This window comes from Leptinotarsa decemlineata, unplaced genomic scaffold, assembly GCF_025532065.1.
Source record: "Leptinotarsa decemlineata unplaced genomic scaffold, Ldec_3_MD MMD2_P_RNA_scaffold_5, whole genome shotgun sequence".
Classification (NCBI taxonomy): Eukaryota; Metazoa; Arthropoda; class Insecta; order Coleoptera; family Chrysomelidae; genus Leptinotarsa; species Leptinotarsa decemlineata.
Window position 1 is genome coordinate 13,982,829 of NW_027412532.1, and position 26,170 is coordinate 14,008,998.

Genomic DNA, 26,170 nt, shown 5'->3' on the forward strand with positions numbered 1-26,170 from the left:
TAATGAGTGGGTATAAAGCATCTAAGCCTCTCATAGTTCAATCTTTCATAGATATGATGTTATAAACTATTCAGTGAAAATCTCACAATGAAGAGTTTTTTCAATGAGGTACGGATTTTCATCAAGTATCGTCCAATTCTATCACAATTGTAAATGCTTTGAATATTTGTACTTTTGATTGATAAACCTGATTCTCTATTCCCTCTAGCACCTCCATTATCCACTTCCCTAGAAAGAAGTGGTAGGTAACTCCAGATGCAACTTTTTATCCACGTTATAAGACACCGAAGAGTGTCGGTATAGAGGTAGGAAGACCATGCAGCAGCAATATTACATGGCAACCGGCTGGCTCACGTGAGTCTTTCGACTGCGCTCGCGAGCGAAGGAAGCATTTACCTCGGTCGCCATTCTGTCGGCTATCGGCACGCGAAAACCGCATATTCAATCTTCATTTATCCTCTGAGGTGTAATTAGAACAGTGACTGCGAACGTACCCCCGTTCGCACCGCGTCAATGACCTTGAACTGAAGACGATTTTTGTTTTCGTTGGAAGTTAACCACGCGACGACGACCTTAATTTTTGGATTTGTCGCAAATATTAGAGTTTTTTAAGTTTATTGACTTCGCTTTGGTGTGTTCGGATTGTGATGGTATATCGGTTGTGCTGATTAGTCGAAGATGACGAATGTCAACAAGATAAGGGTGGTGATGTTGGGCAGTTCCAGAGTTGGAAAATCAGGTAAGATTTTCGTATTTACGTTCGATTGTACCAAGCATGAAGTACACGAATCCATACTCCCATCTTATTTTTCGCTGTTATAACAAAAATACTGATTATAGAATCCAACAACTGGAGACGAATCTTGCATTAAATTATTTGAACCGTTGTTGATTACATGTTTTCAACAGATATTTTGATGTGTATAAACTGTCAACACATACCTAATATAAATTATTTAGAAACACTGAGGGTTCGAATTATGAATCGGACAACACCACGTGTAGCGGTATCAAAATAAAACAATATTAAAAAAAGATTATATTCGGAGATCTTTTTTTCACAGATACAAAAAAGTATTTCACTTCTTCTGGTAAATTTTCGTGAACTTCATATACATGGTTTTGATGTTTAGAAATGTCAGAAATTTAGGAACTGCTTTCAAAAACTATATATTGAGAAATGCGAAAGCTCTTGGGGAGAAATACAAAAAAAAATATATAAATATAAAATATATAACACCACGTGTAGCGGTATTGAAACAAAACAATATGAAAATATTAAAATGTCAGAAATTCAGGAACTGGGTTCAAAAACTGTATATTGAGAAATGCGGAAGCTCTTGGGGAAAAATACAAAAAAGTATATAAATATAAAATATATAAATGGAAATACAAAAAAATATATAAATATAAAATATATAAATAGAAATACAAAAAAATTTAAGTTAAAAAAACTTTTAACAAAGATGTTTGATCATGCACAAAAGCTTCTTTCAAATACAAACTGAAAAAAAAACACTTTTTTCATTCAGTGTTGATTCAAATATCCTTGCGTGTACATCTCTCAAGCAATCACATTCTTACTCTGCCGTGAAATGTTATAATACACTACTAAAAGAGCTCTTGGAAAAATATCTTCCTTTCAAGTTGACCCAGAAATATCTATTTTGTTTTATAAGAAAACCATCTAAGATCTGATATTACTGCTCAAATTGCAGCATCAAAAACATATCTCACCTCATTACGGATTAGCCAAAACCGTTTTTTGGATTCTAACGTAAAGGTAGTACAAAATACCAATACACTATATATTTTTTCAAACTACGATTATTTTAATAAAATTACATAATGACATCCTTACTCTATTCGTTATATTTTCAGTTAAGGAACTTTAAAAATTAAAGGTATTGTAGCTTTACTACAGTCTTGATTATGTAGCGAAAACTATTTTCTCTAATTTGTTCGATTGATGACCTGTTTATTTTGTGGAGGTTGTTATTGAATATAGGATAGGGAAAGTAACTTTTGTCTAATTTACACTAAGACTTTTATTTGTTACGAGTTTTCGGTTTATTAAACCAGGCTAATCAGTATCATCTTGAACCATTGTAACTTTCAAGCAAAATTCAGTCTACGGGATTCATATCACTTGATCAATAAAATAGAGAACATACATCTACCAGACAACGCAAAATTGCTATCCTTTGATGTGCAGCATCTATTTTCCAGCATAACTCCTGATGATACTATTACTTTAGTAATAGAACTATTATTAGATAAGAATAGAGTGAACCCAGTTATAAAACGAAAAATTACTGACCTCCTGTCGATCAATTTAATAACAATATTTATTCCTCTTCAGAAAATTTGATTATGGGAAATCCATTTAGACCCTTACTTGCGGAAAAATCCATGGATAACCTAGAGAAGTCGATTAAGAATTTCTTGTATTGGCATAGATATGTGGATGACGTTTTGATGTGTTTTACAGGTACTAAGAGACAATTAGATACTTTTCATAGGGATATTAACAAAATTCATGAAAACGTTAAATTCACTATTGAAATAGAAGCAGACTGCCCAATCAATTTCTTGGACTTGACAATGAGTAGAATGAACAATAAACATGATTTTTCAATTCATCACAAACCGTCCATACGGATATTACTTTACATTACGATTTTACCTATCCATATCAACACAAAGTAGCAGCTTGATTTACAGATTAGTCAATGTTCCTCTTTCAATAGATAATTTCAATAAAAAACTCAACATCATCAAACAAATTGCAGTGAACAATGGGTTTGAAGCCGAATTAATAACCAAAATACTGCCCAAAAAAGTCTACGCAAAAGCGATTCGAGACGTTTTTCCTATTGATGAGTTAGATAATCAAAATTATAGAGCTTTAACATATTTTGGACAATCAACGGAAAAATTAGCTTCATTTTTGAGGAAAGGAGATAATAAAATTGCATATAGAACAAAATAGTTAGTTGAAAATAATAAAGATAAAACATCCAAATTGGAGAAATCAGGGGTTTATAATTTAAAGTGTAGAACTTGTCCTAAGGTATATATTGGTCAAACTGGCAGAACATTTAGGAATCGAATCCAGGAACATCATATGAGCTATGTAAATAAGAAAACAAGTTCTACATATTCAAATCATCTTTAGAATAAAATCATATCTTTAACGAAAAGTTCGAAATTTCACACATAGAAAATAAAGGTTTGCAACTGAATCATTTGGAAGCAATGGAAATTAATAAACTTAAAAATTCAAACATTCTAATGAATGACCAAGTGGATTTGAATAGATCACCATTATTGAACTTGTTTTTTTTTGAAAAACCGAGAAAGGATTAGTATAATTGATGTAGAAGTGAGGTAGTATGCTTCAGGTGATCATAATTGAAGAAGTACCACAGGTAGAGGTTTAGGTAATTTGTGGGAGGTAGTCTCAATTATGGTTACCTGTAGTATATAAATATTGGTGTAAGAAGCAACTTGAGTATTCAAATCACTTTTGATAAAGCTACTGTGTTAGCTAAACATTTGATATATTTTTCAAATAAAGTTTGTGGAGATCAAATCGTGAGGTGTAGTTTATGAAATCAATTAGATATGCTGATTAAACCTGTACCTGAAATGACAAAATTGTTACCTGAATATGTTTGAAATCTATTTAAAATCAATAGTATCTCAGATAATTAAATCCATTAGAATCAGTGCACTTTTGCCTACGTAATACAAGTCGATTAAATTCGACACGATGAAAATTGCGTGCTCTGGATTCAATGAAGTCGATGAAGGCCGTTTTTGCCTGGTCCTGATTGGCGAAGGTACTACCGTTGAGAAAGTTATCGAAGTGCTTGAAAAGATGGTAGTCGGTTGGCAAAAGGTCTGGGGAGGTGGGTGAGGCGGAATTTTAACGCTCTGAAAAGTGGCAAAACATTAAAATTTGGAGAAAATTATTGCCATCAATGTTGAGAGTAGAATAAATATTTATTGAGACATGGGGCTACAAAAACGCATGCCATTAAAACGGAAAAAAAACATTTTGAAACAACCTAATAATAGGAGGTTTCAAGTTTCTTATGTCCAGTTTACTGAGTTTGTCGATAAAATGGTATTAATATATTCTGTAGGAAATTTATGAGGTGGAAATTTTCCAAGTAGTAATAATGATCAATATTTAGATTAGTGCATTTTATAAAAGAACGATGTAGACATTATCAGTACCGGGGAAGCTATTGTATAATGACACAGTTTTCTCATTTGCAGGGTAAGAATCTCACAAAAAGTGTTTTTATTTGAATATACCAATAATCTTTTTTTAGCTCTATCGGCTGTTTCTTGAAATATCTTCATGAGATGCTGGTGACGGAATTCTTCTTTTCAAATTGGCAATGCTACATTCGACAGGAAGTACTTTCAGTGCACATTTGAAAAGTGCCGTTTAACGACGAGCACATGTAAAAAATTTTTGAAGAGTTGTCCATAATTGAAGTGAACACCTAATAACCCAATTTTAATGAGTTGGATCACTTTGATTATCCATTTACATTCTAATGAAAACCGCCATTCAATCCGCGATTCTAAGAATTTAATGAATAAATTATCGACAAAAAATATATTTTGTTATTCGAATATATCCTATCACTTTGAGAATCTTCAAATACGAGAACGTGCTCATAATACAGAGAGAGTCATAAAAATGAAGTGATTTCTAATGGAAGCATGAGCCTGCCTCTCTCTATTTTGGACCAATCAGGTTTCGTAAAATTTTGCCGTGAACTTGCTGACTATTTTGCTAAAAATTTCGCGGGCTACCTACATTCGATTAGCGATTTTTATTTTTTTTTATGTTGTATACTCGTCTCGAACATATGTTTACAGTGTGTGTTTGACAATGTTTCACAGTGAATTTCACTAGTTCGGTCTAAATATGTCTAATATTGTCTAAATATGATATAATATGATTTGAAGTCTCTGAAGGAACAAATGAAATTGAAAATTGAAATGAATTGCTAAAAATAACAATTATATTCCGTGATAAACCGTGAAATGAAATTACAATGAAATAAATATGAACAAGAAATTGAAAATTGAACTTTTAAAAATAAAATACAATAAAAAAGATTTCAAACCAAGTAAAGGGGAGTAACTTTGGTGTGTTCGGCGATTTTTTGTTGTCGATTAAAATGGATCAAAGAAAGTGCATCAAATTTTGTGTAAAAATGGAATTAAATGCTCAAAGAAAACTTGAAATGTTGACAGTGGCATACGGTGATTGTACTTTTGGTCATAAAATTGGTACAAGGAGGTCGAGAAGATGTGAATAAAGACAACTTATGAAAATGTTGAGGGGAGGAGAAAATTGTTACGCAGAATTGTCGAATCACTGTAAGAGAAGTTGCTGGAAATTTCTGGTATGGAGCATGTGGCAGCGAACTTTCTTCCAAAATTGATGAATATTGACCAAAAAAACCGTCGCATGAGCAACACTCAGAAAATGTTGAATGACGTCAACGGCGATCCAGATTTGCTCAAAAGGGCCATAACTGGTAACGAATCATGGGTATATGATTATGACATCGAAACCAAAGTCCAATTGTCCAGACCAATTGCCAAGACCAAAAAAGGCACGCCGAGCTCGATCAAATATAAAGGTTTTGCTCACTGTTTGGCGAAGTGCATCAGGAGTTCTTGCCACATGTTCGAAGGAGTAATATCTTGAAGTTATTATGAATGAATGACGTTGAATGCCGTCAACGGCAATCCAGATTTGCTCGAAAGGGACAAGGGACATACCTGGTGACGAATCATGTGTATATGGTAATGACATCGAGAAGTCTGCAGTCGCTAAACATGCACTGTTACACTTGCACATCTTCCGAAAAAACACATTCACAGATTGCACCATACGTCTTGACTCTTTCAACCCGAATTCACAGAAATTGTCTGCATTCAGGTCAATAATACAGGGCTTTCACAATACCCCTTTTTAATCAAAACCTCTGAAGTGAAATCGCAATCATTAAACAAATAACAGTTAATAACAAAATACCTATTAATCTAGTTAACAACATAATAATGAAATAACAACAAAAATCAGTAATTTCCACAAGACCAGAACAAAAATATGAGTATCAAATATGCAGGTAGAATCTCCGAGAATATTAGAAATTACCTTTCAAAATTCAATCTACAAACATCCTACACATCCAACTGAAATTTAGGAAACATATTACGAGTATTAAATGCCAAACCTAAATTAGACAAAGGGAAGAGATCTGGTATATATCGACTAGAATGTGGTGAATGCCCTGCCATATATATATAGGATAAACTGGTAGAAATTTTGATATAAGGTATCACGAACATGTCATTCCGGATAAAAAATCATTAATGTTTGAACATCTTCAAAATTTGAAACATAAAATAGATAAAGATATTTTAAAAATCCTCCACACATACGAAAAAGGGAAAATGATGAATTTGTTGGAATCTATGGAAATAAATAAATCAAAGAAAAATTCCATTTCTATCATCCTCAACGAACAACTTGATCTAAACAATAGTCCTCTCCTGAACCTATAACCCAGTTCCCAAAACCTATATTTTATTGAGTTTATTCCAGGTATAGACAATGCAGGTACCAAATTATAGGTATAGGCAATGTAGATATAAATTTCTCAGATTTGAATGTAATCTAGTTAATTTTGAAAATGGTGTAATGACTAAAATTAGTCAACAATTAGTGTGTTTTTATAGTGAACATGAATTTCTACAAAATAAACCAGTTGTCAATCAAAGCAGTGAAGTTAGGAGATTATAACCAAAGAAGACAACGGCAAAACCCGGAAACCAACCGAAACACTACATACATTTATTCGACAATTTTTCGAAATAGTTGATTGCCTTATTCTGACCTCTTATTTTTCTGTGCATAAAATACTGTTCTCGTACGCTTAGTCAAGTTTTATTGATACTTTTCCTGGCACGAGAGACTGATATGACGATGACCGCAAAACTTCATTCAGTTCATCAGATTGTAATGAAATTATGATTGGCTGGAGAGAAAACGAATCAAGTGCTGCCAACAAAAAATTAGATAACAATAGATGTGAACACTTGATATAAAATAATACCTAAAAATTCAGTGGTTTCAAAACCCGAGGTAGTCGATAGAAATCTAGATTGTTTGGAAAGTATTAAAAACAAGAACCAGGATGGAAGTGTGCCTAATTCCGATACTTTTAATCGTCCTTTAATGTGTGAAACGTGTTCGACTTAATCCATACACCCAAAACAAAACTTGATGGCTGGCATTTAAACCTGATTCAGCAATATGAAAAATGCAAATAGGTTCACTCAACAATCAGAGGTTTGTTAATAAACGTTCGAATGATTTAGAATTTAGTAGTTGTTTTTGTATTCGAAAGATCGCAATTTCGTCGGTCTTGTGTCGAACGCATTTGTGATTATTACGTTTGAAAGGCGCTTGTCTTCGCGAACAAATCTGAAATCTGAAAAGCTTTATATGCAATAAGACTATATATTACTGAATTCATTTCTTTTCGTGGAATGTGCGGATATTATTCAGAAAATATTTCAGAAAGATCAGTTTACTTTAACTTTCAAAAACTATTCTTCGTTTTTACTCAGGAACTCGTAAAATATTTCAAAACTTTGGTACTAACAACCTGCATTTTTTTAAATATTGAACCAATTGTTATGGTATGTTATTCACTACGAAAAAACTACTATGATAGCGAAACATATCGTGATGTTTTGGATAAAAGTTTGTGAAGATCATATCGTTAACGGTGTAGTTTGTAAAATTACTATGGATCTTCATCAAGTAACTGCCGAGTCAATAAGAAAATTAAGGCAGTTGTGTTGATACCAACTGGAAGGAATTCATTTCTGATACATAGCGTTTATATGGTAGGTCAATGATTATTCAAATAAAATAAAGGAGAAATCAAATACACGTTTTTACAGTATGTCACTTACAAGGTCGTAGCCAGAGAAGATCCAGGGGGATTGATCCCCCCTCGAAAGTTCTACAAAGGCTATCCAAAAATTATGTCACATACAACGATTGGCTTGTTTAAACATCACAGGAGTCATGAGGATAACACCAACCATGGCAATGGAATTAATCACTGGTCTGTCCCCTCTGGACCTGTACGTTAAGAAGGTTGTGTTGATGGCTATATTACAATTGCACACGATTGTGTGAACTTCGAAGTAGGAATGGATCAATTGAGGCTGAGCCTATGGCGAGAAGCGCACACCGCGCAACCTCTGCTGCAGGTAAGCAGTGATGCAATTGTACTCAGGTTTGTGTTTAATAAACCCTACAAAATACAAATAAAACAGAACACAAAGTCAGATGCTACAAATGCAATATGCATATATACAGACGGCTCAAAAACCAAAGGAGGCTCAGGATGTGGAGTGTACTCTAGATGACTGAGCCTAAGGATTGAGTGAAGAATGGGAAAATATACTAGCGTGGTTCAAACAGAACTGCCTGGTATCTCAATCGACACAAAAGAAATAACCAGGAAAGGAATTTCTGGCAAAAAAAATAACAACCTGCACTGATACCAGACAAGTCCTATTAGCCTAGAACAACGTGTTACCTCAGGGCTAGTACTAGAGTGCCACCAAGATTTAGTCAAAGCCTCGGTAGATAATAACATTATCCTGAGGTGGATTAAAGGGCACGACAGAAGTAAAGGTAATCGCATTGCCGAATCTTCAGCCAAGGAAGCGGCTGGACTAACATTTTTAGGACCCAGTGGCACCTACGGCCTGATAATTTTGACAATTGCGGAACTAACCAAACGTTACACCCATGCTCAATCCCTAAAGAGATGGGATGAAATCAAAGGATACTCTCTTGCCAGAATCACCCTGGCGGTACCTGGGAAGCTGGCGCCGAAGAATTATCTAGCGATGACCAGAAAAGATCTACGCTCAACAGTAGGATTTCTGATTGGCCACTGTCAACTACGAAAACACCTCCATAATATGGGGCTAGTGGACACACCTCTATGCAGGATGTGTGAACAGGAAGATGAAACTGTCAGGCATGTCCTATGCGAGTGTCCGGAGTTATCGTCAATAAGAGAGATGTGTTCGACGAGTCTTGGTCTGCACCTGCCGATATAAAGGAGAGGTCTACTAGTGACGTGTCCACCTTCCTGGAAAGGACAGGATCGACGATGACTTAGGAGGACAACTCCTTGGGAGGATGTACAAAGGGTCACATGTGGCCTAAGTGCTGTGGGCCTACACTCACCCTCCCTACTCTACAGATACAGATACTATTGGAATTATGCAATCCGTAAAAAATTTCATCAAGTCCTTGGCAAAACGAACCAAGTGCTTGAAAGAGGATATTGAAAAAAACTTTCCCGAAACACAATGAAAAAACCTTATGGCAATGTGCGTACAAACTTTCAAAGATCTTGGCGACACTACCTGTTTCCTTCCACATGTACCCCTGAAAAAACTTTTTCTTTTTCAAATGCCTCAAAACTTATTTAAGAAACTACACAAGCCAGGAACGACTAAACGGTTTGGCGTTAATGTCAATCCACCGTAAAATTGACATCAACACCGAGGAGGGAATTGATTTGTTTGCTGCAAAGAAAGCTTAAAAAGATGTCAATATTTCTGTAATGGTTTTTTAATAAATATATGATCATGTAACACAATTTTATTTCTTTCGTTATTTTTATATTTCATGTTTTCTACTGTTCCACCAAACCAACCCCCCTTGAAATTGTTTTCTGGCTACGGGTCACTTATGAATGAAAAAAGATTTAAATTAAAATCAATATTTGCATATACAAATACACATAAAAAACAGTAAGTGAAAGTGTGGAAATTTTACAGCTATTAAATATCTTATTTTTCTTCTGTGAACGTATCCTTTAAATATTCCTTATGGCTGTAGTAATATTTGCCCAGTTTTCAATTATCTTACTGAATATAGTTTCAAGAATTCAGCCTCTTCATAGAAAGTGGCAATCTGTTATAAAAATTGATGGCATTATACAATGGAGATTTTTTGAAATGGTCACTTTTACGGATAGAGACCCTCAGAGCAGTAGCGTGGAGAGAATCACGACCGTGAATGTTCTAGTTTGTTATGTACAAGTTCCTATGCACAAAAATGACCCATTTCATTACATATATATATATATATATATATATATATATATATATATATATATATATATATATATATATATATTTATATATATATATATATATATATATATATATATATATATATATATATATATATATATATATATATATTGGGGGAGCACTCAATAAGCGTTCTCTTTAGAATATGGGTCTACAACTTTCTTGGTACACTAGATTGAATATCAATCTTATCAGTCGTGTGAGTAAACATTCTTCAAATCAATCTTATCTAAACAATGTTTCACCTGTTTGAATGAATAATAAGCTGAATAAAGTTTAGTGTACACTTTTTTGTAAGTGACAACTCCAAGCGAGATTCTTATCTAAAATATTTACAGAAAATTAACTTCTATTGATATTTTTATGTCATTCAAAGTAAATAAATTACAACAGAAATCCCTCCTAACAAATGTTTTCGTCAATTTCGATGACACCAACTACTATATTCGTCAATAACTGAATTTATTTTCATTGATAACTTATTTTCTTATATACTGCAATCACAGAAATAGTGATTGTAGTATCGTCAGCATACATAGTTATGTGACAATCTGATATGAATTTAGGCGAGTCATTGATAGAAATCAAGAATAACAGTGGACCCAGAACAGATTATTGTGGATCACCTAGTTTCACACCATAAGGAGCTGATGTAATTCCATTACGTTCAAACACCAAACTACGGTTTTCCATGTACGATTCTATCCAACACAACACATAATTGGGGAAGCCCATTACTAGTAATATTTTCAATAGAAATTTGAAAGAAACAGTATCGAATGCTTTTGTTAGGTCTAAGAAAAGTGAAAAAATCAGTATGAAAGTACGTAATGACATTCATTTGCTTATTTGATTCAATCCCAGCCATAAAAATCTTTGAGAAAAGTTTATTCTGAAAATAATTGCTTTCTTCCTCTTCTTGGAGGTTTTGTACATTTTTGTATAAAGATGGAGAAGTAGAAAGCTTAAACCTTTTTTTCCAAAAATTATTCATTGAAAAAAATATACCCCTTTTCAATTTAAATGATATTCACAATAAAAAAAATCTCTTTTTGCTCTCGTAAGATCTGAGATATAAAGTCCTAATTATTTTTTGCCTGGAAAGTAAAGAAGCCCAAGAAAACTCTAATATATTTATCTTATTATAATAGGGGAGCCCAAGCGGGGATTTCGGGATTTACTAAAGCGCGGCAGATTGATATACAGGGGGATACCTTGTACCCGGGTTAAGTACCTCCACCAAATATGATTCCCATATATAAGGCCGCCTGTGAGCTCATCAGAAATTCTCGAGCGAGTTAGATTAAGGTAGGGTGAGATAATTAAGTGCTAAAAAGTGTATATTCCAGTAATCTGACAATTTGAGAGTGACGTGATGTAGCCGTTAACACGTGGTAGGAAATCATAATGAAGAAAAGAGAAATTAAACTTTCTATGTTCTTTACCACTTTTATTTGTAACTAACGTTACTGCAGTTTCGTCCTATAAGGACATTTTCAAACTTATGCAATATATAAGGACATTTTCAAACTTATACAATGAAGTTTCGTTCTATATAAGGACATTTTCAAACTTATACAATATATAAGTTTGAAAATGTCTTTATAGGACGAAACTGCAGTAACGTTAGTTACAAATAAAAGTGGTAAAAGCATAGAAAGTTCAATTTCTCGTTTCTTCATTGATTAATCAATTGATTATAAAAAATATTTTTTTTTAGCATTTTTTAAAAATTATTTTCTTATAAATACAAGTATTCTACTTGAAAAACATACACTCATTTATTTGCATGCTATTTCCTGAGCTTTTCAATTGATTAAGTTCAATGAATTAAAAAAATAAAAAAAAAATGTGTTTTTGTCAGATTAAGTGAATCCCTCTAAATAATCGTCAGATCATGAGACAGCACGCCTATATATATATATATATATATATATACATTTTGAATATTTCAAAATGGTGAATTTTTTTTGCTCATTATAATAATGGCCGCGAGTTTGCGTCAGATCGAAATCGTCAGATTATTGAATGAGAGCTTTTTTTTTTGCACTTAACATCCCCTTAGAAAACTGACGCGCTCGATTGATTTTTTTTTCTTTTCACTTTTAACCCTTACGTACAACCACCCAAATCATGCAAACGATCTGATCAACATACCTACATTATTAAAAATACGTTGGACATTGATGTTATTAATATCTGACGCGCTCGAGTATGTCCATGGGGCAGTATTTTTTTACATAATATAAATCTATAGCCGCTTCCCCCACCGATGAAAAGGTATATATTATTTAACTTTTTTCATCTCATCATCTAAGCTTTGCAACCTAATATGTGTCAATGACGCACGAGTAAATCCCTATTTTGCATCATGGGCTTCCCTGCTATTGAAGTTAATTTCGTCAGATAAGCAGAATAGATGTCTTATGATTCGAATATTCAAAATTATTCACCTTACCTTAATAACATCACTTCTGAACCTCTGTTATGTGACTGTAAGGTCAACGCACATATACTGATGATGTTTACCGCAGTAGCAGACGAAACGTCAGGATTTTGTTCTGTTTAATCGTGACTTCGGCCTCGGAATCCTATGTTCTTATAAAAAAAGTAAATGTTCTCAGTATTCCTCTGTTGTTCTCTTGGTCCATTTTGAGAATTAGTACTTGATTCAGAAAACGTTTTTGATTGAATGAGTTTCCATTGTTGAAAATAATTTATATCAAGCGCTTACCACTTTTCGTATCACACGTTGTATTTTGCCGAATGAGATTTTATAATGTATTTTTTCAATAAAATTCAATAACTAGGAATCAATAAATGATCAATACAGATAATGAAATCTGTGATAGGCCATTAAAGGCGATATGTGGAATAATAAACGTTCAGAACTATAAAGTCATCAGCGTTATCAACATCAAATTGAAGAATTCAATATAATAAAAAGTTAAATGTGAGTGGCGTGATGTCGAAAAACAATAAAATTCTTTCTCTAAGGTTCCTCACATATTCATATATATATATATATATATATATATATATATATATATATATATATATATATATATATATATATATATATATATATATATATATAGAAAAGAGAAGTTTAACTTTCTATATTTTTATCACTTTTATTTGTAACTAACTTTACTGCATTTTCGTCCTATAAGGACATTTTCAAACATTAGTTACAAATGAAAGTGGTGAAAACATAGAAAGTTTGAATTATCTTCTCTTCAGAACGATTTCCTTCCACGTAGTAACGGCTACATCCATCAATTTATTATAAACTTTTTTTTCTTCTATGGCAAGCTCTACATTATTTTAGATATTACCTCAAGCAAGTAAAATAATTTCAGCAAAAATTGTCTGTTTGCTATAACTTAGCACCCATTTTTTGATTATAGACGTTTCTCCTCACTATTACTATGAAAAGAAAGTTATTTCATGGATATCCTTAACTACTGATTAGAAGTCTGACCAACATCTGTAATCTTTCAAAAAAGTATACCACTATCAGAAGTTGCATTCATAATAATTGTTGATGTAACTTGATAATCTGTGTCGAATTCCTGGTATTATTTTTCTCGTGGATCAGCATATTCAGCTCATCCAATATAGAAGAATTGAGTGCATGTAAAAACGCTGACTTATTCAAATACCAATCCGTGGAATATAGTCAATGATTGTCTAAATCGCAAATTTTTCTGTATCTTGTTCTGTAGTTATTTTTGTAGAATACCAAGCTCTCAGTTTCATAGACATACTCATATGAACTGAAGTTTGATAATTCTCGAGCAAAATGTTGATAACCATCTGATGAATTTTTATATTCAATTTTGATTTTGAATGGATTCCAAAAGATATAAATACCAACATGTTTCATATCAGAATATCACATGTGAATTTTGATTTCATGAAGAAAAGGGTTAGGTTGGGTATGCGATATCAATTTTTTCCGTTTTCTTATCCTTATTCCAGAAATAATGAGGCATTATATTATATGTATTCAAAAAGATATAATATATCCGGATGTCCAAAAGTTAGGTAACGCCTGAATATTTCCACTAATATATTTGCAAAGAACAGGGGACTTGTTAAAATTGTTTTCGATTCAAGCGATCACTTTCGAAGATATTTATAGATCATATTTTTGGGAAATTTCTATTTTTAGACCTGTTTTACGTGATGAGTAGAACATTTTAATTCCTGATATCTAATTTGGTCTCGGGCAATGTATGGATTGTTCGTAATGCAGAAGCTTTTTTTTCTTCGAAATACAAGCACCACAGGAAACCCCTTAAGGTGCTCTCAGAGCGGTGCCTGTGCAAAAAAAGCGATTCATATTGAATTTGAATCGCTGAAGGTGAATCCATTTGGAGAAACGTTCTCAGGAAGTTTATTCCCCATAAATGCAGTTCTCCAGATGGAAGAGTACTCAAACAGTGAAGTTCGATAAGCAGCCACAGTCCGTCGCGTATTTCTGTTATGTACCGCTTGGTGGAATCAAATGTGCCAAGTAACTTGAACATTTCTCGTGAAAGTATCTATAGAAGAGAGACAAATCTCCAATCATTCTTCGATGTTCCAGGGTATCAAGGTTGCACGTGATGTTCGCGTCTCCAATCAGGCGGATAGCTCTTTTCTGGATGGAATCCAGCAACTTCAGGGTATGTTTGGGAGCAGAGCTCCATACATGAGAACAATACTCCAAAGAAGGTCTGTTCTGAGCTTTATGAAGCATCAAAAGTTGCTGAGGTGTGTACAGTTTTCTGGTTCGGAACAGTATGTCGAGCTTCTGAGAAGCAGCCTTTGTAATTCCAGCGACATGATTGTGTCAAGAGATAATGGTGTCCATTTTAACCCCCAACAAACTTTCGAAGCAGAAATCGGGATTGTCTGACCGGTTCAAAGACATTTATCTTCTTGAAGAAAACCGATGCCTGGGTTTTTGTGGCATTGAATTGAACCTGGTTACTTTCACCCCAATTCGAAATCACTTTTAGATCCTCATTTAGATATACAACCTCCTGCTGCTAGTAAAGATGTGCCTCTGTAGCCGATGTCCTGGAATCCAAATGGAATGACGAGACAAGTGTGTTGTCGTCAGCAAAGCAATATATTGGATTCTTGTTTTTTTCCCATCAAGTCGTTGATGTACGATAAAAAGCGGGTTGATTTTCAGTTGACCCTAACCTTCAAAAGATATGTGTACAGCTGTCGGATTATTAGTTTGTGGGAAAATTTATAAAAAAACTGTTGAAGCCAACTGTTTAAACGAGGTGAATTGAGCATCGAGGACGTTGCACGTAGTGGACGCCCTAAAGAAGCTGTTACCGACGATCACATCAAAAAGTCCACAACAACAACGAATTGATGATTCTGAGCAGTGTTTTGAAGCTGTTCCACAATGAAAAACCCGAATTCATGCGTGGATGTGACAATGGAAAAAACATGGCTCCATCATCACCCATCAGAATCAAAACGATCGTCATCCTAGTGGACAGCACTTGGTGTAACTGACTCCAAAGCGTGCAAAGACGAAACAGTCTGCTGGCAAGGCTATGGTATCAGTATTTTAGAATACGCATGGTTAATATTCATTGACTATCTTGAAAAGGAAAAAACCGTCAACAGCGACTATAACATATCGTTATTGGAACGTTTGAAGGACGAAATGGTTAGAAAACGGCCCCATGTGAAAAAAAAGTGTTTTTTCATTAAAACAATGCACCGTGTCATGAATTAACGAAAACGATGGCAAAATTGCTTGTATTGGGCTTTGAACTGCTTCCGAGTCCACCGTATTCTCCAGATCTGGCCCCTAGATCTTTCTATTCGCAGACCTCAAGAGAATGCTCGCTGGAAATAAATTCAGCGGTGACCAAAAAGTAATTGTCGAAACTGAGTCCTATTTTGAGGTAGAAGACAAAACGTACTATAATAATGGCATCGAAAAATTATATGACCACTATAACTGTTGCATCGCCCTCGTAGTCAACTATATTGAATGATGAAATGGAATTTTAGGATTTCTTTTTCTGAGTTAGTCTACGAACTTTTCAGATCAAATGTTATGCAAATAAGGCGCATTGAGTAGGGTGGACTGTCTTTTTGAAAACAGCACCAATTCGGTTGTTTCAATTCTGTATCTTCAATAAGTACAAAAGAAGAACTTATAATGGTAGAATAAAAATATTCGTGTATTTCATCAGTTCGGACTTCCATTGTCTAATATAATATAAATTGAATTGAAATTCCTGAAAAAATATTAAAAAGATTAACCGAAAATAACAATTTTATTTGAACAAAAAACTGAAATTACAAAGAAATAACATAAAACCAAACAACAACCAAAAAATAAAAATTGAAATATTAATTGGGAACAAAGTTTGTTTTGTTCCCAAACAAGTATTTCAGTTAAGAAAAAGTTATCATTCTTTATTCTCTTTGAATCGTAGGAAAAATAACTTACTTATTTGTAAATTAAGTACGAGTAGTGGAAGAAGAATGTCTAAATCCGATCATCCATAAAATCTTGCGTTAGACACTGCTAACAGAGGTGTCACAGATTTGGAGAATACTAATTGCATTTGTAGAGGTTACACAAACAATTAGTGAAATAAGCACAGCAAAAACGCATTTTGAACGCGTGATGGGCAATGTAAATATTTATTTATAAAAGTTAGTCCCTAAAAGCTAACACCAAACTGATGATTGTTCAAATCGACACTACAATTTCGAATTCATTTCATACATAGTGATAGGAGAAAACATCATTTGGCGAATGTGCGTATAAGTTCAGTAATGATTATTATAATTCATTTATGGAGACTTGTGTGAGTTTTTTTTTGAATTCAATAAGTGACATCTCATAGAGAGAAATGAAATGATCACTCTACCCTTTGAAAAAGTGATTCAAATAATCAAATGCCTGATTGAAGAATGGCTATATCTATTATTTTGATAAAGTGGTGACTCTTTTTATTGAAATATGAAAGAATGAGGCTAGACAACTATTATTTCGATATTTTACTGATTGAATTGAAATATGCAATATTAATGCCATTGACATACCTTCTAGTATTGAAACAGCTTGATATCAACAAGGCGTTTCTTCCTGATGAAGTGCCCGTCATCGTAATCAAAAAGTGAGCTAATGAACTCGCACCAGTATTTTGCAGACTTTTCAACCTGTCTTAGAAGGGAAGAGTTTTTCCTTCTTGTTGAAAGATTGCTCAAGTTCAGCCTATTCCCAAAAGGGCGGGAAACATCTTCCAAATAATTAGGGACCAGTCGCTTTTTCACCAGTGACATAAAAAATCATGGAGAAAGCCGTAAACCATCATATCCCTGATTATTTGGACGGCTTCAACATTTTGAGCGATCATCAATGTGACTTTCGGAAACAGAGATCAACTGGCGACCTTCTATTATGTCACTCATATTTGGAATAACGCAATCGAGAAACATGGAGAGTCAAGAGCTGTTGCGCTTGATATTTCTGAGGCGTTTGACCGTATGTGTTGGCCAAACTCGAATACTTTCACTCCAAAACTCTTTTTATTGTATATCACCCATTTATTGGAAAAAACCAAGAATCCATTATATTACTTTGCTGAGGACAGCACACTTGTCTAGTCATTTCTTTTGAATTCCAGTTCATCGCCTACGGATGGACACCAATATGTCTTGGCACAATCATGTCGCTGGAATTGCAAAGGCTGCTTCTCGAAAGCTTGGAACACTGTTCCGAACCAGAAAACTCTACAAACCTCAGCAACTTTTGATGTTTTATAAAGTTCAAATCTGACATTTTCTGGAGCAGTGTTCTCATGTACAAAGCTTCGCCTTTCGCCTGGAACATCGAAGAAAGGTTGGAGATTTGTCTCTCTATATATACTTTCACGGGAGGTGTTCAAGTGACTTTGCACACTCGATTCCACCAAGAGTGGTATATATCAGAAATACGCGACGGACAGTGGCTTCTCATCGTTTTGAGGTTAAACTCAGTACACCTCGATCTTTTCTGTTCCAGAACTCTTTCATTTGGAGAACTCCGTTTCTGTGGAATAAACTTTCTGAGAACGTTTTTCCATGTGAATTTAATCTCCAGCGATTCAAATCCAACGTGAATCTCTACTCTCGCACAGGCACCGCTCTTAGAGCGTCTTAAGGACTTTCTCTCTAGTGATTGTTTTTTTTCTCAAAAAAGACTATCGCGTTTGAAGATACTTATCATTTCTTCCAAAAGACTTTTATATAAATATGTTTGGGTATCGAATGTAGTAGTGAGTCCGAAATGAAAAATGCGATCATGCTTCCTCTCATGTTCAATAAGGGCTGTATAGCTCTTGATATTCATTTTCTTGAAATCGATCATGTGTTCTGAAAAATTCTTGTTTCAAGATAACGTCCGGTTTGACCAACATATCACTACACAGTTTCTACAGTTCAATTTGTACACTATGTTGGATTGAGATATTATATTTTTCTGTTTTGTGAAAAAATACTTTTTAGCTGTACTTTCATTCGAAAAGGCCATTTCAATTTATTTACTCAGTAACAGTAAGTTTTCCAGAAACATTTTACGCAAATGGTATTTTATGATATTTTGTGTTCTACCTCGTATTTTGTGGAGACGAACTTTTTGCAGTGCATTGCGTTTTTGAATAAATACTTTTGAAACATTATTTTAACCAGAAAATTGTCAAACTGGAGTTAACGCCGAAAATGAAAGAAAACGATCCATTCCAGACACCAGAAGAATTGAAGAGGCAAACCAGACCGGTATCATAAACCTTCGTTTTATGAGATATTTTCAAGTTATAATTGAAAATACAATTTTCATAGTGGAATGAACATTATGAAAAACTTGAAATTCAAAGTAATTATTATTTCCAATCCAGAGTTTTATAACAAAAATCTCCAATCAATTGAGCCTTCTGCCGAAAAATAATCAATGAAAAAACAAAATTTTATACAATTCGACATGTGTGAAATTTTTTTGTAAAACTTGACCTGTTGCTCAGTTAACAACAAATCAAAGTGACTGTTTTATAAAAAAGTACAGCTGATATTTTCTTTTTGAAATGAATCTGTTTTTCTCAAAACCAAAAACTCAAATACCGCAAGATTATACTATCCAGCATAGTGTACAGATTGAACATTGGAAATTGTCTCAAATGCTATTTTTGCCAAGTCACTATCTTATCAGTTATCTTAAAACACGAGTTTAAAGACACACGAGAGATTCTAAGAAACTGAATATAAAGAACCCCCCACATTCCTTGTAGAACATGGAAAAGAGCATTGACACATTTTTGATTCTGAACATCCGACTATCGTAGATATCCAATCATTTTTATTCAAAAGATATTCGATAATGAGAATGAAGAATTAACGAGTAAAAATGACGATATCCATTTGTTGGTGTAAAAATCACTACTTCTTTGTTGATCATAATGATAAATGATGCCATCTTAATTTTTATCAGTGTGTATTCAGGACATTGAACGGAAATAATTTTTTTGTCGACCTTCTTTGAACATTTTCACCTTTCACAATATGATAAATATGAAAATTGTAATGGAGAACTTTAAACACGTATAGAAAGGGCAAACTTTTGCAGTTTATCTCGATAAGTTACTGCGTAAATCCAAGTTTTTCTCTTCATCAATTCAATACTCAAAGAAATAAAAAATATAATTTCTGAAGACGGAGGCCAATTTTAGCTCTCGAAACATTAAACTGAATATTGTATAATTTCGTAGCTCTGATACTGATAAATAGGACCTTCTTTAGAATTATGTTCAATTATAAAAATGACTCCCTGTAATGTCACAGTTGAATTAATGTTGAAAAACTATTTAAAAAGACCTTTAACAGATTCGTTAACTTTCTTATGCTTTTTTTATGAATGAATACAGACAGCGAAGACACGGCTATCAGATGTTCTTGAAACTTTATATCCCTATTGCTCAATCAGCGATGGTATATTCTTACCTCCGCCTACATTTTTATAGTCAATGAGTTGTGAAAAATAATTTGGAAACTTTTTAATTACTATTGACACGTCTCCCTAATGAATCGTGACTGTAACATTTTTTTATGTTCAGGTGAGATTGGGACTTTTTACGAGCGTCTGTGGATTTACGCCATGAGTGTCACCGAAGTGAAAGCACAAAGGTTATACCCAATGGAATGATCAAATCTGGTTTTGGACCGTAAGTGAATGTGAATGCGTGAATCCGGAAGATAACCAAATTGTTTTTCGTTTGAAACATCTGCCGTAGAGGCAAAAGTATAGTAGTGAAAGGAGAGATGACAACAAATATAAATTATTACGAATGGAGACTTTTGTTGCATCAGTGATTTCGTTGTGATATCACCTCGGGAATTGACAGAGGAAACGGGCTATAGTATACTATCTGCTTTTCTCGTGTCTTAATTTGATAGTTCTATTTCATTTTGTCCAGCAAATCAAGTCACCCTTCATTCATTTGTGGCTGGTAAATCAAGCTTTGCTAGTAACACTTTTCGTTTTTAAAAGCAATGCCGTTCTAATTATTATTATTAACACGATTTTATTAGCTTCACCTGTAGGTATGTATGTATGTTTGTTTGTTTGTAAGTCTCAAGCTCGGGGTCTGTATTTGTGAGAATTATCGATATTATTGCTTGATCTATTCGCGGGCAGATGGCGCTGTACGTAACCTCCTTGATATAATTCGAACTCACTTTACATGTATTTCTCCATTTGATAAAAGTATTTTTTTATCAACAGCGCGCCTGATGCCTTATTTGTAACCCTCCTTTGCGCGCCTGCTGCCTTGGGCTTGGTAGCTGATTTTCAGGCTCCCCCTCCGGAATCGGAAAATATCAATGGTCATTTTTTTACACAATATACGGCTGATTGATCCCAAAGTTTAGATAAAATAAATATAGTTTGAAAAGACTAAAAAACACGCTTTTATAGCATACGAAACTAAAAAATGAAAAATAAATATAGTTTAAAAAAAAACTAAAAAACACGCTTTCGAAGAACATCGAATTAAAAAGTTAAAAATACTATACAAACGAAAAATACTAGTATTATTGTGAAAAAAGCGTGGGTGATTTGTGCCATATTTTTTGTATATCAAGCGCCCGTCGCTTTTTTCACAATAATACTAGTATTTTTCGTTCTTTATTGTTCTAAACTCAATTTAAAAAAATATTCTCAACTTCTTACTTCGATGTTCTTTAAAAGCGTATTTTTTAGTTTTTAAACTATATTTATATTTCCGACTATTGACCAGATTTTATTCAGAAGTGATAATTAAAAATTTCTTTGAAATTTCCGCAAAATAAAGATTACTGGGGTTTTTTCCCAACACCAAACCGTTATTTTCAACACCCCGACACGTGTTTCAACCACTAAGTGATCATCTTCAGCAGGGTCTTGAAGATGATCACTTGGTGATTGAAACAAGTGTCAAGGTGTTGAAAATAACAGTTTGGTGTTGGGAAAAACTCCAGTAATATTCTTTACTACACCAAAGGTTTCAAACAGTGCATTACTTGTACAAAATAAACAAACTGTGTAACCTTATACGAGTATTTTCAAAGCAACAGTCATAATTCAAAGTCATAGCCAATTAGAAGAATTCGTACTATGCTCGGTCGTCTCTTTAATTTATTAGTGAAAAATATTCACGGAAATACATATACTCAACTACTTTTCAACCTTTGTTAGTGAATAAAGAATGTCATGTAATTATCAAATTAACTGTAAATTACGTTTTTTATACTATTTAGTTCAACTTCAATTACTGAATTTTATTTTATCTGGACCTATATCTATTGACACAGTTTAGGCAACTTTACTTGTAGAATTAATTTTTCTATCATCTTCAGTGAATGAAATATATTGGAATAAATTCTTAATTGAAATTTTTTATGATGTCCTGCTCAAATTAAATTGGTAATTTTCAATTTATTGGAGTTTATATCGCGGACTACGTACACTCTATTAGCGTTTTTTCAATTTTTTTCATCTTGGAACACTCATCTCAGTCGTATGTTCACAGTTTCAGCTATATAGTATGTTTAGTTTGATGGTGAAAGGCATAAAAGTTAGAAGTGTTTTGCATATTCGGTGATTTTCTGCTATCGAAAAAATTAGATCAAAGAATTTCCATGAAATTTTGTGTAGATGATGATATCAAGTGCTCAAAAACCCTTGAACATTTTGACAGTGGCATACGGTGATTGTTCTCTGGGCTAAAAAATTGTTTACAACTAGTACAACCTTCTCATAGAAAGTCTAGAAGATGAGAATGACAATGCTCGCCCTGGACGCTCCAGCAAATCAACAACCGATGAAGAAAATTATTACGGAGAATCGTCGAATCTTTATTACAGAAGTTGCTGAGGATGTTGGCATATTGGTTGACTAATGACATGCGTTTTTTTCGTAAATTTTCGGCATGAAGCGTGTGGCAGCGAAATTCGTTCCAAAATTACTGAATATTGACTCAAAACCCTTCGCATGTGCATCGCCCGAAACTATTGAATGTCAACGGCGGTTATGACATCGAAGCTAAAGTCCAATCGTCTCAAAAGAAGAGCCTAGGAGAATCAAGACCAAGAAAAACAAGCCAAGTTCGATCGAATGTCAAGGTTTTTGTCACTGTTTTCTTTAATTACCCTGGCGCAGTGCACCAGGAATTCTTGCCATGTAGTACGTACGGTCAATAAGGAGTATTATCTTGAAGATATGCGCCGCCTGCTGAGAGTAATACAAAGAAAACGTCCGGTATTGTGGAAAAACAATTCGTGGCTTTATCATCACGAAAATGCACCTGCTCACTCGTCATTGCTTATTCGTAACGGTCAGAACAACACCGTAATCATACCTCGGTCACTGTATTCACCAGATTTCACCCAGTTGATGCTTTTTCTAAATTTTCATTGAAATTCTCATACCATTTTGAGATAAATTTCCCAGAACGTAAAAAATACTCGAATAATAATAAAAACAAGGGTTGGGTCAATACTGAAATTGTAAAATCAAGCCACAATTTAAAGGATCTTTTTAAGTTGAAACAAATTGTTCCCGAGTTATTAACTTTTTACAATAAGAAAAAACTAAAACATTTAAAACTGATCAATTCGACTAAAAAACGATATATAGAAAACGCGGACAATATTCATAAAGCAGCGTGGGGAATTGTATCTCATTCAACTAATAAGTCAAATAGTAGGCAAAAAGGAAAAAAGATATAATAATAAAAGACAATAACCGTATGGTAGAATCACCAAATTTGATTGCCAATATGTTCAATCATTATTCCAGAAACATTGCTGTAGATATAATAAATAAGATAGATAAAAACAATGTAGGGTATGAGCTCTTCTTGAGGAATATTGTATCGCCTACGAACTCATTATACCTTAGTCCCTATACGGAGACTGAACTATATAGCCTTTTACAAAAAAAATTGAAAAATAAATATTCTTCCGGCTTTGATGAGGTCCCAATATTTGTTTTGAGAAAATGTCTACCAGTCTTGATGAGGCCATTGGTCTATTTGGTGAATTTATCCTTTACCACTGGATCATTTCCCGACCCTCTTAAAATGGGAAAAATTATTCCAATACATAAAAAAATTGTTCCCAATCCTTGGAAAATTACAGACCCGTGTCAATCCCATCTTGCTTTTCGAAGATTTTTGAATACGCCTTCTTCAATCGAATGATACCGTTCTGTGATAATAATACCGTCTTTGCCAGAAATCAACATGGAGTTTCAAATAAGAAATCAACCATAACAGCAATACATTCATCCTATAACGAAATAATCAAATGCCTCGATGCAGGAGAGTGCCCTTTTGGGATATTTTGTGATCTCAGCAGAGCATTCGACTGTGTAGATCATCAAATTCTAAAAGATAAACTGTACAAGTATGGCATACGTGGTCTTCCGCTGTCTTGGTTATTGGATTACTTCTCTCATAGAAAACAGTTTGTAGAAGTTAATAAAATGAGATCTGATATAATTTCTACGGACCTTGGGGTGCCACAAGGACCCATATTAGGCCCAATACTGTTTCTGTTTTATATAAATGATTTGGCAAACTCAATAATGGAAGAAACAGTAATAATGTACGCTGATGACACTTCTATTATCGTCTCGGATAGGTCTGATTCTGACCTGGAAGAGAAATGTGCTGAAGTTTTTCGAAACATAAATTCATGGTTTGCGGCAAATAAGTTATTCATGAATGTTGATAAAACTGTTCTGATCCGTTTCCATAACAGACAGAAATATTATACACCAAGCAGTTTCAAGATTAATGACAGGGGAGATTCTGTAACGACGGGTACCGAAAGTACCAAATTCCTGGGACTTCATATCGACCAATGTTTAGGCTGGCATAATCATTGTGAATTTTTAATGAAGAAGTTGAATTCGATAACATTTCAGCTCAGAAATTTGAGACAAGTGTTAAATATTAGTCAGTTGCTGACGCAACGTCACGTTGGAATGAGGTATTCCTAGTGCAAAAAAGAATACTGAGAACCATAACAGGATTGTCAACTAGGGATTCCTGCAAAAATATGTTCGTTAATTTTAATATTCCAACATTGCCTTGTTTGTTTATATTTGAACTGTGTTTACATGTTTTTAAAAATGACAATGAAATCTTTCTGATGAATAGATGTATCCGCAATGTGAATACTCGTCAAAATAATAATTTGTTTGTACCATATGCCAGAACAGAGCTGGCTTATAATTCACCAAATCTGATGGCTCCCCGAATATAAGGGAGAGCAGGTCTCAAGCCGAATTCAAATATCGCTTGAAATATTTTTTATGTTCTCATAGTTTTTATACTATTGAAGAGTACATGTCCCATTAGTTTGTAAGTAATACCTAAGATTTTATCACTGACGGCTCCTACACAATGTATATTTGTCAACAGGAAAATAAATGAATAAATAAAATTACCCCTTAACCGAATTTTTGCACCTTTGCACAGATTGACGTGAAATTTGGTGAGTACATAGGGAATGCCTCTGGGAACAAATGCGTTAATTTCTGAGGATTGATTCCACCCTATCTCGGAAATAAAAATGTTTCCCAAAAAATGAATAGAGATACTTTGTAGGTAAAAAGATGTAATGATTTTTTTAAACATCTTTATATTTTGAAGTTATTCACGATTGGAAGCTTGTAAAATGCATGGTTTTGCAAATGATTGAAAAACTTTTGCTCTCGTCAAAAAATTATAGTGACTGAATATGAAACTTATAAAAAAGATATTGTTTTTCAGAATGCTCTAGGTTTTCATCAATTCTCCATATCTAAAATCGAGAGAGTTGAACGTTGATTACTAGATTCTAATTTTTTCAGTACATGCAAAGACCTTGAGAATGTGCACTCTTGAAAATATATTGTATTCCAATTGTTTTGAAGGCTCATTAGCATTTTTAGAGCAGCTAAGCCATATGAATCATTTATAGGTCTATCACAAAAACGGCGGGGTAGAATTAACATTCGGTTGCAGACCAACATAAACACATCTAATCAAAACTTGAAGTATGTCTTCAACAGAAAAGTGATTTTAAATTACATATAGATGTGGTTTCAGAAGATTTGCAAAATCTGGACATGCTGTGGTGACAACAGCCGGAATCGTCTTCCAATTCACCAAGCTAAAGAAGTTGATAGTGATAGTAGCTCTAATGTATATTCCTAAAATGAGTGATTTTCACATTTCAACATTTTCACAAAATTGCACTTTATTCATCATTAATTCAGGCATAGAGGAGGTTTATAACGAGTGGAAAATTGAAAAACATCATTAACCATGTTCAAGAAAGATGGTAATAAAAACCATATAGTGGTTTATAGTTGAATTATTAACGTTCAGAAGTGAAT

At 33.7% G+C, this 26,170-nt stretch overlaps 1 protein-coding gene across 1 annotated transcript in view; it reads left to right on the top strand.

Moving 5' to 3' along the window:
• The first annotated feature begins 166 nt into the window (after positions 1 to 166).
• Positions 167 to 26,170, top strand: part of LOC111514435 (ras-related and estrogen-regulated growth inhibitor) — a 410,561-nt gene continuing 384,557 nt past the window's right edge. Inside the window, exon 1 of the mRNA XM_074169595.1 lies at positions 167 to 739. Within this exon, the coding sequence (XP_074025696.1) occupies positions 679 to 739 (61 nt within the window). The 5' untranslated portion in view covers positions 167 to 678. The remainder of the gene's footprint in view (positions 740 to 26,170) is intronic.